General features: G+C 52.4%; 1 protein-coding gene across 2 annotated transcripts in view; it reads left to right on the top strand.

The window, feature by feature from the left end:
* The first annotated feature begins 1,755 nt into the window (after nucleotides 1-1,755).
* TMEM44 (transmembrane protein 44) overlaps nucleotides 1,756-14,878 on the top strand; it is a 34,272-nt gene continuing 21,149 nt past the window's right edge. The window contains exons 1-6 of one of the 2 annotated variants that reach the window (XM_007118926.1): nucleotides 1,756-2,033; nucleotides 4,930-5,056; nucleotides 6,764-6,857; nucleotides 7,958-8,124; nucleotides 8,325-8,411; nucleotides 13,089-13,259. In XM_007118926.1, coding sequence (XP_007118988.1) covers nucleotides 1,897-2,033; nucleotides 4,930-5,056; nucleotides 6,764-6,857; nucleotides 7,958-8,124; nucleotides 8,325-8,411; nucleotides 13,089-13,259 — 783 coding nt within the window. In that variant the 5' untranslated portion in view covers nucleotides 1,756-1,896. The remainder of the gene's footprint in view (nucleotides 2,034-4,929; nucleotides 5,057-6,763; nucleotides 6,858-7,957; nucleotides 8,125-8,324; nucleotides 8,412-13,088; nucleotides 13,260-14,878) is intronic. The other variant, XM_028492485.1, reaches the window with a different exon arrangement.

The following is a 14,878-nucleotide window of genomic DNA, read 5'->3' as shown; positions in this document are numbered from 1 at the left end:
GCTCCGGACGCGCAGGCTCAGCGGCCATGGCTCACGGGCCCAGCCGCTCCGCGGCATGTGGGATCTTCCCGGACCGGGGCACGAACCCTCATCCCGTGCACGGCCAGCCGGACTCCCCACCACTGCACCACCAGGGAAGCCCTAATAACATATTTTAATTTTATCTTTATTTGCTTGATTGCCTGTTTAATATCTCTCTTTTCTACTGGACTGTAAATTCCACTGAGGTAGAAAAACATCTGTTTTTCTCAGCAATGTGTCCCCCGCTCCTAGCACAATGCCTGACAGTGTTTTATTTCTCCCGTGTGTGGTATCAACTTTTTAAAATGAATGAACCAATAAAATAGTGTAGCCACTTTGGAAAACAGTCCAGTAGTTCCTCGAAACTTGAAACACAGGGTTACCATGGGACCCAGCAATTCCACTCCTAGGTATGTAACCAAGAGGACTGAAAACCTATGTCCACACAAAAACTTGTAGACAAATGTTCACAGCAGCATTATTCATAACAGCCAAAAAGTGGAAACAACCCAAATGTCCATCAACTGATGAAAAGATAAATAAATGTGGTACAACCATACAATGGATTATTTTTCAGCCATAAAAAGAAATAACATACAGATACATGCTACAACATGGATGATGCTTAAAAACATTATGCTAAGTGAAAGAAGTCAGTCACAAAAAGGTCACTATTGGATGATTCCATTTATAAGGAATGTCCAGCATAGGCAGCTCCATAGAGACAGAGGTAGATGTGTGGTTGCCTAGGGCTGGGAGTGCTTGAGAGGGGTGGAGAGTAACTGCTAGTAGGTACTAGGTTTTTTGGCAGGTAATGAAAATGTTCTAAAATTAGATAATGGTGGTGGTTGCACAACTCTGTGGATATATTAAAAAACACTGAATTGTATACTTTAAATGGGTGAATTTTATGATATATGAATGGGATCTCAGTAAAGCTATTTTTAAAAATAAAAAAAAAAGAAATGATATAGTCATGTCCTTTAAGAAAAGTTATTAAGATCAACAAGGAAAATTTTAAATCATAATAATAGTTTGTTTTCAAGAACAATAGCCCTGTGTACTTGAACTGACGGCAGTGTGGCTGGATGGGAGGGGACAGATTGCAAAAATCACGGGGCTCCCTGGCTGCGGGGGTCGCGGGGTAAGAGGACTTCGCCTCCAGAGCCCCGCTTGGGCAACGGAGCAGGGACACAGGGTGCCGCTCCAGCCTCAGAAAAGAGTGAGGGAGGATGCAGAGGGGCGCGTTTGATTCCTCCTTCTTGGCCTCCCACAGCACCCTTTGTATTGTGCCATTTTAACGATCTGGACCAAGCCCCACTCATCGCGGGATCCCCAGCGCCCAAGCAAGCTCCCCAGGCGCCAAATATGTATTGTTTGACTCAGGAAATATGGTGGGTTAATGAACGGACGAGGTGCCTCACAGTGAGCCGGCAGGTCACTGTATTCCGCTCTGGCCGCCGGGTTTGGGGGTGCGTGATAGCGAAGGGGTCCGCGGGAGCCGTGCTGCCGCTGTCTGGGGGGCGGGGGGCGCAGCCTTTGTGCAGAGGCTGCTCCCGGCTTCCGCCACTGGGGGGCGGCCTCCCGCCCGCCGACCCCCGACAATAGCGCTAGGGGTGGGGAGCCGCGCGTTCCCGGAAACTTTTCCCTCGAGTCTTGACCGCCGCCGCCCGCCCCCGGGAGCGCGGAGCTGGGCGCGCCCATCTTCGGCCGGCGGTCGGCGCCGTCGCCTGGGGCCGCCACGAAGGAACAGAATTGGAGAAGGGGACGCGCGGGGAGGCAGAGCCCGGGGCGGCGGGCAACGCGGGGAGGCTGCGCGCGGGTTCCCGGCCAGGCGGAGGCGCGGGCACCGGGCCAGGCGGAGCCGAGACAGCCATGGGGGAGGCTCCCAGCCCCGCGCCCGCGCTCTGGGACTGGGACTACCTGGACCACTGCTTCGCCCGCCACCGTGTCTGCATCTCCTTCGGCCTGTGGATCTGCGCCTTTTCCTGCTGGATCGCCGTCCACGCGCTGTAATGGGGACTGGGGCCGGGCGGCGCCGGGGCGGGGACCGGGGCGGCCGCGGGGGGAAATGGGGCGCTGCCCCCTGCTAACTCGCGCTTGGAAACCTAAGGGAAGGGGGCGCAAAAGGAGGATGCAGGAGGCAGCACAATTGCAGGATCGAGAGGAATATTTTGCTGTAGATTGAAATCAGATACTTCTTTCCGGATTCCACGCACAAGGAGGCTGCGCTGGGAGCCAGCAGGAGGAGGCTGGGTGGTGCAGTGGACGGGGCCGTGGACTGGAAGCAGCCAGTCCTGGGTTCTAGTGTCAGCCTTTCCCCGTTTACTGGCCGTGTGAGCTGGGCGAGCTATAAGATCCCTGGGGCTCGTTTTACTCACGTAAATGGGGATGATAGCACATAGGACGGCTGGGAGGATCAAATAGTACTGGTAAAGCTCTTACTAAGTGCTCATTAAACAGCATTATTATTGCTCCAACACTGCCATCAACCCTTGGCGAGGGCAAGGGCCTTGGGCAAGGGCCTCGGACAAGGGCAAGGGCCTTGGACAAGTCTCTCAATGTTTCTGGCCTCAATTTACTGGCCCTCTTAGCTGAGAAGAGGGGAGGCTAGTATCCACCTCTGGCCACAGACTTTGCCCTGGTCTGTTGGACACCTGGAGTGTTTTGGCCAAGTGGTCCCCATAACCTGGGTTCTAAGGGTGAAGTCTGGCTAAAGATGGTCTCCAGATCTTCTGCCACCCTGTCCCAAGCTCTGGAGGATGGTGCCACCCACGTATTCCCTGGCAGGGGAGAAGGACCACCCCTGAGGGAGGCTGACACCGGCTCACCTTCAACAGGCAATCACGTTCCCCTCGGGCATTTGACTCTGGTGGAGAGATTCTGCAGCCCCACTGCCCAGTCCCTGGAATATGAATAAGAAGACACTTAGAACAGTTACTGAGGGCCTAGTGCTACGTTAACTCACTGATCCCTGCCACAGCGCCATGGGGTAGGGACTGTCATTGACCCCGCTTAGATGAGAAGCCTGAGTTGCTGAGAGGTTAACTAACTTGCCTGAGTAACTGGGGAGAACCGAAATCCCAGAACCTCCTAGAAAGGGGCAGGCTTGTGAGGTAAACTACCCAGATCAGAGGATGGGAACTAACAAGGCACTTTATGTGCATTATCTCACTTGTCCCTCACCGCCACCCTCTAAAGCCAGTATTATTAGACGTCTTACCCTCCAGGAACTAAGGCTTGGAGAGGTTAAGGAGCTCCCTCGAGAATGCCCAGTGGCCAGGCTGAGAGCACAGCCTCTGCCTTTTCGCCTTGCCTCAGCTGTGTGGGGACTGGGTCAGAGTCAGACCGGGATCCCTGACCCCTGAGAGCTGGGGAAGTGGCCGAAGAGCTGAAGGGCACACGCAGAGCCGCCACACGTGAAGCAGAAGGCCTGCCATTAACTCATCTTTCACCATAGGCCTCAGTTTTCTCCTTTCTCAAATGGGAGGGTTGAAATGAATTATTAATTTTTTTAAATAAATTTATTTATTTATTTATTTATTTATTTATTTTTTGGCTGTGTTGGGTCTTGGTTGCTGTGCGCGGGCTTTCTCTGGTTGTGGTGAGCGGGGGCTACTCTTCGTTGTGGTGCGTGGGCTTCTCATGGCGGTGGCTTCTCTTGTTGCGGACCACAGGCTCCAGGCGCGCAGGCCTCAGTAGTTGTGGCACGTGGGCTCAGTAGTTGTGGCTCATGGGTTCTAGAGCGCTGGCTCAGTAGTTGTGGTGCACGGGCTTAGTTGCTCCACGGCATGTGGGATCTTCCCAGACCAGGGCTCGAACCCATGTCCCCTGCATTGGCAGGTGGATTCTTAACCACTGCGCCACCAGGGAAGCCCTAAATGAATTATTTCTAATTTGGGTCCAACTCAGAGAGTCTCTAGTGTAGGAGTCTTCACTCCTGGGCCTTGAAACAGTTTCAGGACCCAAATTAACAGCTGGTGTTCCCACTGTGAGCTTTGGGCTTCCGCTGGCCAGTCGGGGAATGTTTGGGAGCCCAATGGCCTTCTGTCCTCATTCATTAGTCCCAAGGGCTGACGCTCAGAACCAGCCAAATGGTCCTAATGATGTAGAGTGAGTACCACCCTGTGGTTAAAGGAAATGAAACCAGAGCTGCAATCATGCCTCAGTTTCTCCATAGAAATGGAGCAGGGAAACATCTAGAACAAAGTATTTCCAAGATCCGATCAGTGATGCTGACAGAGAGACATCTGGCCCCTTCCAGTCTGTCCTGCCTTCCTGCGCTTGTTCCTGGGGGTGGAAAGCAGGCAGTAAGGGAGAGAAGCCAGCAGTGGAGCCCCTAGGGGGAGGTCAGCCCAAAGTGCCATCGCAACTTAGAGGAGTCTCCCCCGGTGTGTGAAGAAAGTGCACCCAGAATGAAATCAGTTTGGATGCAGCTGGCAGAGCCAGGCCATTTCACTGCACAGATGGATTAGAAGGATTTCATTTTAATTTCAAAGAAGCAAGTTGCCTTTTTAATCCAGGCAATTAACTTGGCTCTGCAGTTAAACTGCAATGATTGGGTTACTTTTATAACCCTCCTGTTTCCTTTCAAAACGTAAAAGCTGACAGCTCATTTGTCAGCACTGAGTGGTGGGTCATGAACTTGAGGCAGCCAGATTTGTAAGAGGAATTTCTTTCCTCCTTTCATGAGGTCTGCCTCCTGCCATGGGCTTGTTGGTCACAGGCTCGGAGGCTTTCCATCCTTTCTTTTCCCATCTGTAAACGAAGGTCAAAAGCACCTGCTGAATATCGGGAAGAAAGTGATTCTGAAGGACATAAAGTCACAATTGCCCTTTTCAGACACCTGCTTTGGGAATCCAAACTCACATCTCTGTGTTCTGCCCACATGCTTGTCTGTCCCCACAGGCTTCTCTATCTGAGATGTGGGAAGAAATCCAGACGGGACCAGTCGGCACTGTTTGCTGCCTGCTGCCTCCTGACCAGCCTGTGTGACACCATCGGGGCGATTCTGGCCAAACAGCTCACCATCCAGGTGTGTTGGGCCCCCAGGTGACAGTGGTTTCTGTCTTGTTCCTTCCCCATGCGAGGCAGTTTCATCTCAGGGCTTGTGCCCCTGCTGGTCTTCCTGCTCCTCCAATACCCACGTGGCTCACTGCTCACCTCCTTTAAGTCTGTGCTCAAATATCTCCTTCTCAATAAGGCCTCCCTGATCACCTGTTTAAAAGTGTGCCCTGCCTCTATCACAGGTGCTCCAGACAACCTCATCTTGCTCTATTTTTCCCTAATATACCATCGACTTTACTTATTCATTATGTTTATGGCTTATTGTATGTTAACCCCTACTAGAATGTCAGCTCCATAAAGGCAAAAATTTTTATTCACTACCATATCCCCATCACTTAAAACACCAGCTGACGCATAGTAGATATCCAATAAAAAGGGACTCTTGCTGTTACTGTTTTTAGAGCCCAGGGCCCAGCCGCAGCTCTGGCAGGGGTGTCTGAATCCTTTCCCAGGTGGTGATGTGGGCTTTGGAGCAAGTGAAAAGCAGTTTCAAGTTTTTCCAAAGTCTAGACCCTCAAAAAAATCTGTGTAGAAGGGGCTTATCCCAAAACACATATCCCAAGGAGGACCTATGGGTCCCACTTCAGGGGGCTGGTCCTGGCCATCCAGGTAGATGTGAAGGAGGGAAGCCTAGTGGTTGGACACAGATTTGGAGAGTTCTAGACCCTGCTGTGAGCAGCATTCTATCAGAAACAATTCACCTTTCATTCTGGGAGCCCATTCTCATTAGCTGATAGACTATAATGAGGCCTAGCTCAAGTCCGATAATAATAGCTGATATTTATTAAATACTTAACTATGTACTTGACATTAAGGGCTTTTCATGTATTAACTCATTTAATCCTCAAATCGACCTATGACGTGGGTGCTCTCATTGTCCCTGTTTTTATACATGTGGAAACTGAGGCATAGAGAGGTTACATAACCTTGCAAAAGTCACCCTCTAGTAAGTACAGAGTCAGGATTCAAACCCAGAACGCCTGCTCTTAAGCACTAAGTACAGTGGATCCTTGAACAACATGGGTTTGTACTGTGTGTGTCCACTTATACATGGATTTTTTTCAATAAATACACACTACGGCACTACAGGATCCACAGTTGGTTGAATCCATGGATGCAGAACCTCAGATACAGAGGGCTGACTGTAAAGTTATACTTGGAATTTCCACTGCAGAGGAGTCGGTGCCCCAACCCCTGAGTTGTTCAAGTGTCAACTATACTGTCAGTAGCTAGTGCATGTATGGGTGGGTGCATTTTACTTTCCTCCAGTCGCTGGCCTAAGCACCTTCCCATGTATCGGCCCATACAGTCTACTTAACAATGAGGGAGGCACTGTTATTATCCCTGCTTTATAGATGAGGAAACCGAGGCCCAGGGAAGTTCAGTGGCTGGGCCAAAGTTGCACAGCAGAGACTATGCTGTCCAGTGGAAAGTGGGGCGGGCTGAGTTCTTGTCCCATCTCTCTGATGGGCGTCTGCATAATGGGATTGGTTACTTAAGCACCCCATCTCCTCGTTAGTCAAATGGAGGTGATAACCAACCTTTCCCGGGGTTGGAGGTGTCCCTGGAAGCCCTACATCAGTGGAACACACGTGGTAAAGGAGAGCCAGAATGAGAGGTGCTACAGTTGCTGAAAGGTGTTTGAACACCAAGACCCTCTTTCCTTTACTCCCAGGTCTTCACTGGTGCCTACCTAGCAGCTGTTGACCTGGTGAACTTTGTGTCCATTCTCTTCCCAGTCTGCAGCTCCAAAGTCAAGTCCAATTCAGGTAAGTGTGCTGCCATCTGTTCCTGTCTTCATCCATCCACTCATTTCATCCATCAGTGTGCTGAGTGCCTCTCCCTGTCACACCCAAACCTGGACCCTGCCAGGCACAGAGGAATGGGCAAGCTCCCTGGCTTCACCCAGAGAGGGGGGAGTCAGGGGCCTAAAAGGTAGTTAGCGCTGCTACTAAGGGGGTGTGGGCACACAATGGGCAACCAGAGGAGGGGAGGGGCTGCAGGTGTCAGAGAAGGATGTGACGTCGGAACTGGGACCGCAAGGAAGGGCATTCCAGGTGAAAGAGCAGCATGGACAGAGGCCAGGAAGGGGAGGGGGCAGGGCTTTGGGGATGGACAGTGATACTCAGTGTGCAAGTCCAGGGGCTCCAAGCGAAGCACCTGGGCTGCCTCAGGCCGAGCGGGGACTGGAAGTGACTGACATGGGATGAGTAGCCTTAAGTATGTGGGACTGGGCCGTTCCTGAGAAGGGGCTGCAGTGTGCTCGGACCCTTGTCCCAAAAGGAAATGCTTGCATCAGGGGTAATGTAAGCTGCTCGAGGCTGCTCGAGGCTGCCCAGAGGAGGAATGTTCTTTTTGGAATTGTTCAGAGGCGGATCTGTCTTCTATTTCAAGGAGACTTTCAAAGACGATGCTTATCCTTCTCACAGCTTTGGTGCCTTGGCACCAGTGTGCCCACTCATAATACATTCACCAAGCTTGTGCCGGTTCCACTCTGTGCCGGGCTCCGTGCAGATTACAGAACTGGTCCGGCACGGTGCCTGCCTGCAGCGGTCTCCAGTCTAGGATGGGCGACTCTGTGTGCATGCAGATGCATATGATAAAGGATCACGTTGCCCTGCCTTGAAACATAAAACACTATGAGAGGCTGAGGAAGGGGAAGAATGCCAGTCATGGGGGCGTGGGGGGATAAGGGGAAGGGGGGAAAACCCAACCACAGGCCCTTGAAGGGGGGTGAGGGGCTGGCCTGTGGAACAGTGTGGGAACCCATCCTGGCCTCAGGTCTGGGGTCGACACCAGTTCTTCCCAAGCAGCTATCTGTCGAGTTCCAGATCCCGGGAGCCCTGTGGGATCTTGGTGTCTGTTACAGGTCGGGGCTCCCGGGAGAGAAAGAGGAGGCGGCAGCTCAGGGCCAGCATATTTGCCCTGGTCCTGCCGCTGAGCCTGGGCCCAGGCTGGGCTCTGTGGGCCGCTGTCCCGAAGGCTTCAGGCCCCATCCGCGGGCCACAGCGGAGGCTGCTGGGAAGCCTGGTACAGGTGAGGCCGAGCCTGCTCAGGGGGACCTGATGGGGTGGGGGGAATGCGGGCCCCTCCCCTCCTCCTAGTTCCAACAAATGCCCTGGGGGTGGGCGTCAGGGTTAGGCCTTGTTGGGAAGAAACTCCTAAGAGCAGAAAAGGACAGGCCTGGGGTGGATGGGCATCTCCTCAGGGTGCTGAGTGTATCACTGTTCCCGCAGGACAATACTGAAATCCTTGGCTACCTGCTGGGCGGCATCGCAGCCTTGGGCTCCTGGGCTTCCCGGATCCCCCCACTCTCCAGAATCGTGAGTCTGGGGCTGGGACTGTGGGTCACCCTGGAAGGTCTTAGGGCATCTGGGAGCATCCTCCCAGCTCCAGGTCACCGGGGTGGAGAGGTGGTGTCTCCGTTCACAGGTGCGCCTGTGGGTGTGTACGTGGGTGTGTGTGCGTGTATACACGTGTGTGGGCAACGAACAGCCGCCCCCAGGCCTCGGAGGGTCCTGAGGCTCACAGGGAGAGGGCACTGTGTTCTCTCCATTTCTCGTAGCAAATGAAAATCAGGCTCTCCGAAGGAGCCCCTGAGTTTGGATGGACAAGCACCCCATTAAGGAATGAGAAGATCTGAGGTTTTAGAGAACAGGATCATGCAGCTCCTGGGGTCTGTGTATTCGAGAGTGTCTTGTTGGCAGATATTTTCCAGGCATCTGGGGTGAGGGAAGTCATGTGATGGCCAGTCCTTTGGGGGAACAGACGTGCCTTGAGATGCCCTGCTTGCCCTTGGGGAGCTCACAGTCTCCCCAAGGAAGACACAGAAATGGAAAGCAGGATGTTTGAATGCTCTAAGAAAGAAGCAAATGTTTGGGGTTTTGGAAGAAAGAGAGAAGCCTCCTACATTATTCAAATGAGCGAGGGTGAAAACTGTTCACACTGCCAGGCACTGGGTGCTGGCACAGCCCCATGTTGGCAGCGAAGGCCAGGTGGGGTCTGAAGAGGCAGAGGCGAAGGGAAGGCACTCAGGACAGAGGAGAGTGTGCGGGAAAGGCCACCGAGGCAGGAGAGCGCCTGCCAAAGAGCCACATATTATGGACGCGTGAAAATGGCGGGGCCTGACACCAGAAATGTGACGGCCCATCATTTAGTCTTGCCCAAGAGCACTGTGGTTTAATAGCAATCCCAGGAGAACAGGATTTGAGGAGGCGGGTGCTTAGTTGACCACTCGTGGGAGCTGCAGCCTGAAACCTCCTGGGGCACAGGGCCTCATCAGCAAAGATGCTGTCTCCAGGGCAAGGGAGGGGAGCATGGAGAACACTGTGCTCAGTTCAGCCACCGCTGGGATGGGCCACAGGGTGTGGTCAGGGCTGGGAAGCCGTGTCACATGCGGACCTTTGAAGGAACAGCTGCAGTGCCCTGACCACCTGTATTAGTTTCCTGCTGCTGCCATAACAAAGTATCCCAGACTCTGAACAACAGAAACGTACTGTCTTTAAGTCCTGGAGGCCAGAGGTCCGATACCAAAGTGTCAGCAGGACCACGCTCTTTCTGAAGGCCCTAGAGAGGGATCCGTTCCAGGCCTTTCTCTAAGCTTCTGGTAGTTCCTTGGCTGGTGGCAGCACAACCCCGGGATTTGTGTGGAGTTCTCCCTGTATGTGTGTGTGTGTGTGTGTGTGTGTGCGTGTGCGTGTGTGTGTGTGTCATCACATGGCTTCCCTCCGTACGTTTCTGTGGCTGACTTTCCCCTTTTCACAAGGACACAGTCATCTTGGATTAGAACCCACTGTAATAACCTCAGCTTACCTTGATCATCTGCAAAAACCCTATTTCCAGATAAGGCCACATTCACTACCTCTGGCGGTTGGGACTCCAACATCTTTTTGGGGGGACACAATTCAACCCATAACCCCATCCCACCTAAAATAGCCCCAGGCCAGCCGCACGTCTGTGTCCCTCCCTCTGCTTCATTTTCTTCATTGCATTTATCACAGCCTGAATTAGCTCCTTTAGTTATTTACCAGGTTGCTGCCTGGTCCCCTAGCAGAGCATCAGCACTGTGAGAGCAGTGCCCTTGTCTGTTTTATTTCTCACTGTGTTCCACGTGCTTGGGGTCTGCCCAGGGTAGGTTCCAACAGACACTTCTTAATGAGTCACTGCATTTGGCCGAGAAAAAAGGAAGCTCATGGATACAGGAAACAGAGGGCTGTCTTGGGGCAGAAAGAGCAGCCTTGTTCTTTGCAGTCTCGGAGAACAGGACCAAGACCAGAATCAATAACCAAGAGGTTACTGGGAGGGCCGCTTCCCATTCGGTGAAAGGAAGAAGTCCATGGGTTAGACACTTTGCCCGGTGCCTGGCATGTTGAGAACAATTGGTATTGTTATTCCTGCTTTAGGAGGTAGTGGGCTCCTCATCACTAGAGGCATTCAAGCCTGATGGCCCCTTGGCAAGAAGATAGAGGGAGATTGCAAGGGGACTGAGCTGGGCAATCTCGGAGGGGCTGCCAGCCCTGAGTGTCTCTGGTCCCATGAATAACCCAGAGCTAGGGTTCCCTCATTAGGGAGAAAGCCAGCAGGGTTGCAGTGCTATGGGAAGCCAAGCCAGCCTGGACTTGGACCCTGGATCCCCCAGAAGCTGCTTCTAATTTACCCCTGGAGGGGGTGCTGAGGAGCAGGCCTGGCTGGGTGGCTTTGGTGGGAAAAGTTCCCATTTTTCCAGGAGCAAGTCCTTGAACAGGACAAAGGGTGTGAAACACGGACTGATCAGTAAAGCGCTGTGCTGACAACACCGGGAAGCATTGCTGCTGTAAGAGTGTCTGAGGCACAGCCCGCTTCCAGTCCCCAGCGCGGATTTGCCCGGAAGCCACCAGGCAGGTCGTCCTCCCAGCCGTCTGTCCTGACCTGCTAGACAGGCCCGTGTGTGCTGGAGAAATTCATACTACATCTCGAGTCACCAAGTCAGTCCCAGTCTTCAAGCAGTGATGCTTGAAGCACAGCTGTGTGCTCAGCGCCGCAGGCGGAGCCCTCGACCCTAGTACCGACCCTGAGAAGAACTTGAGTTCTGAGTCAGAGGGCGCTGGGCGTGGGTTGGCACGGGAGTGAGAGCAGAGAGCTCTCCCAGCTTGGCCTCATCCAGCTCAGGGCCTAGCCCGGCTCTGCAAGTCACCTGCCCCACTGGCCATCAGTATCCTCTGTAAAATGGGGCTGGGTGGGCTGGAGGAGCCCAAAGTCTTCCCGCCATAGCCATGCTGCTGGGCCGTGTGAGGTGGGACGGGCTGATGGGAAGGGGTGACAGTCCACCCACAGCTTCTGGGGCCAGTGGGCCAGGGGCCACCGTCCCCAGCTGCCTGCCGTCTGCTCAGGGGGTGGCGGGCCAGAAACAGGGAGGCCCGGGAACAAAACTGGAAGAGATGCAGAGGGAGATTTAACACTCCTGAGGAATCTTTTTTTTTTTTTTCCCCTTTCCTTGGCCGCACTGCGCGGCTTGCGGGATCCTAGTTCCCCAGCCAGGGATTGAACCCAGGCCCTTGGCAGTGAAAGCATGGAGACCCAACCACTGGACTGCCGGGGAATTCCCAGGAATCTTTTTTTTTTTAATTTGATTTTATTTATTTATTTTTGGCTGTGTTGGGTCTTCGTTGCTGCGTGCGGACTTTCTCTAGTTGTGGTGAGCGGGGGCTACTCTTCGTTGCAGTGCGCGGGCTTCTCATTGTGGTGGCGGAGCACGGGCTCTAGGCGTGTGGGCTTCAGTAGTTGTGGCTCGTGGGCTCAGTAGTTGTGGCTTGTGGGCTCTAGAGTGCAGGCTCAGTAGCTGTGGCGCACGGGCTTAGTTGCTCCGTGGCATGTGGGGTCTTCCCAGACTAGGGCTTAAACCCGTGTCCCCTGCATTGGCAGGCAGATTCTTATCCACTGCACCACCAGGGAAGTCCCAGGAATCTTTTTGAGGGTTAAAATTAAAATGGAGAAAATCGGCTAAAACATGCTTTTTCTCTTGAATTTTTTCCATTCCTTAACCAAGGCCTGTATGTCTCTAAGTACAGTCATCTAATGAGCAAACTAAGTTATATATGTATATAATATAATTTATATTTATGTATTAATTTAAATACCTATGTAATTGTATGTAATTGGAAATACATAACATTTGTATATATACTTAATGTGTATATAAAGTGACTTTATACCTGTCAAGGATACTTACATATAAATATTGCATGTTTCCTTTTTAAAAAAACAATATTTCCATTGCTCATTCTCCAGAACTATCCCCTTGGCTTCAAAATTTCCAGAATGTTATCTCTAATTTTCCTGACTTTCCCGTCCCACCTGGTTCAGAGTTGGTGGTCCCGAGATGAGAAGGGTGGGCCCTTTGCTCTCCATAATTCAGTCTCCGTCCTGCTATCCCCACTGACATTCACGAGCCCCTGCCCAGTGCTGGGTTCCAGGGCACCGAGATGGTGAGGACCTCAGCCCTGCTCTCAGGAGCCCTCTGTCTGTTGGACAGACAGATGTGTAAGGAGCTAAGTCATGATCAGGGTGAAAGGCATTCCAATAGAGGGATATGTCAGAGGTGTGAGGGACCCTGAAGAGGGAATAACTTGCTCCCCTTAGGGTGGAGGTGTTAAGGGATGGTTTCCCAGAGTTATGTTTAAGCCAGGTTCTGAGGGATGAATAGGAGTTCACCAGACAAAGGAAACAGCTTTCTTTTTTTTGGCCATGCCGCGCGGCTTGCAGGATCTTAGTTCGCCAACCAAGGATCGAACCCATGCCCTCTGCAGTGGAAGCGAGGAGCCCTAACCACTGGACTGCCAGGGAATTCCTGGAACCAGCTGGAAGCCCAACAGAAGTGGCACCTCTGGGGACTGGCCATGGGCAGAGGGCTTGCCCTCCAACCTCTTACATCACCAGGGGCCTGGGTCTTAGAATCAGCTTTAAGGGAGCTGAGGGAGGTGGCAGTGTTCCTCCCAGCCCAGCCCCCTTCTCTCTCTGCCCAGTGCTGGGGTAGGACATTTCCCTCCATCTACCTGTGGACCCGGCTCCTGTCGGCCCTGGCTGGCCTCCTCTACGCCTCAGCTATCGTGGCCCATGACCGGCGGCCTGAATACCTGCTACGGGCCACACCCTGGTTCCTGACCTCCCTCGGCCGTGCAGCGCTGGACCTCGCCGTATCCGCCCCAGGCCCAGGGCTTGGCTGCTGTGTCTCATCTGCCCTCCTACCCTCTTTCTAGAAAGAATTCTTTCCCAGTAGCCAGGGTGGTGGTTTGAATGCTGGGGGAGGCAGACACAATTGCAATGTGCAGTTTTGTGCTTTGTGTCCTTTATTTATTTTATTTATTTATTCATTTATTTGGTTGCACCGGGTCTTAGTTGCGGCAGGCTGGCTCCTTAGTTGCAGCTCGCTGGCTTCTTAGTTATGGCATGAGTGTGGGATCTAGTTCCCTGACAAGGGATCGAACCTGGGTGCCCTGCATTGGGAGTGCAGAGTCTTACCCACTGCGCCACCAGGGAAGTCCCTTCTCCTTTTTTTTTTTTTTTTGTTTAATAAGAAGAAATATCTCTTGACTGGAGCTTTGTGAAACAGCAGAGGGGAGTATGAAGCTTCCTGGCCTTGGGATCACAGAAGAGCCAGGCTCCTGTCTCGGTGCTGCTCTCCACCTGGATTGGTCCCTGCCCTCTGGGAACCTGTTTTCCTCACCTTTGCCTTGTCTTCTCACAGGCTGGCAAGGGCTTTGCAAGCTGACCTTGCAATGTGCAGTTTTGTGCTTTGTGTCCTTTATTTATTTTATTTATTTATTCATTTATTTGGTTGCACCGGGTCTTAGTTGCGGCAGGCTGGCTCCTTAGTTGCAGCTCGCTGGCTTCTTAGTTATGGCATGAGTGTGGGATCTAGTTCCCTGACAAGGGATCGAACCTGGGTGCCCTGCATTGGGAGTGCAGAGTCTTACCCACTGCGCCACCAGGGAAGTCCCTTCTCCTTTTTTTTTTTTTTTTTGTTTAATAAGAAGAAATATCTCTTGACTGGAGCTTTGTGAAACAGCAGAGGGGAGTATGAAGCTTCCTGGCCTTGGGATCACAGAAGAGCCAGGCTCCTGTCTCGGTGCTGCTCTCCACCTGGATTGGTCCCTGCCCTCTGGGAACCTGTTTTCCTCACCTTTGCCTTGTCTTCTCACAGGCTGGCAAGGGCTTTGCAAGCTGACCTGCCCTACACGGGTGATATCTGCTTTCTGTCCTCTTCGATGCTGGAGCCTGGGGTGGGGAAGCAGAGAAAAAAGCTGTCAGTGATCGCTGAGCCCCTTTCTGATCCCCAAGGGGGTGTTGCCTGATGTGCTGAGACCCCAGTGACCTTGGTGTGAGGGCCTCAAGGGCAAGCTAAGCTCAGACAGTGGCGAGTGGAGATGCTGTGTGGGGTTGGGGGAAGGGTGGAAAACCTGTGGATTTAGCATAAATAGTTTAGAAATGGATTTTCTCACATACTATTTTAGTCTGCGAGGGCTGCCGTAACACATAACCACAAACGTGATGGCTTAAACCACAGGAATTTATTCTCTCAGCTTTGGAAGCCAGAAGTCCAAAATCCAGGTGGAGCCATACTCTCTCCAGAGGTTCTAGGGGAGAATCTTTCCCTGACTCTTACAACTTCTGGTGGCTCCTGGAGTTCCTTGGCTTCTGGCAGCATAATTTTTTTTTTAACATCTTTATTAGAGTATAATTGCTTTAAAATGGTGTGTTAGTTTCTGCCTTATAACAAAGTGAATCAGCTATACATATACATATTTCCCCATAT

This window comes from Physeter macrocephalus, chromosome 1 (assembly GCF_002837175.3).
Source record: "Physeter macrocephalus isolate SW-GA chromosome 1, ASM283717v5, whole genome shotgun sequence".
NCBI lineage: Eukaryota > Metazoa > Chordata > Mammalia > Artiodactyla > Physeteridae > Physeter > Physeter macrocephalus.
This window is presented reverse-complemented; position numbering and strand designations above follow the sequence as displayed.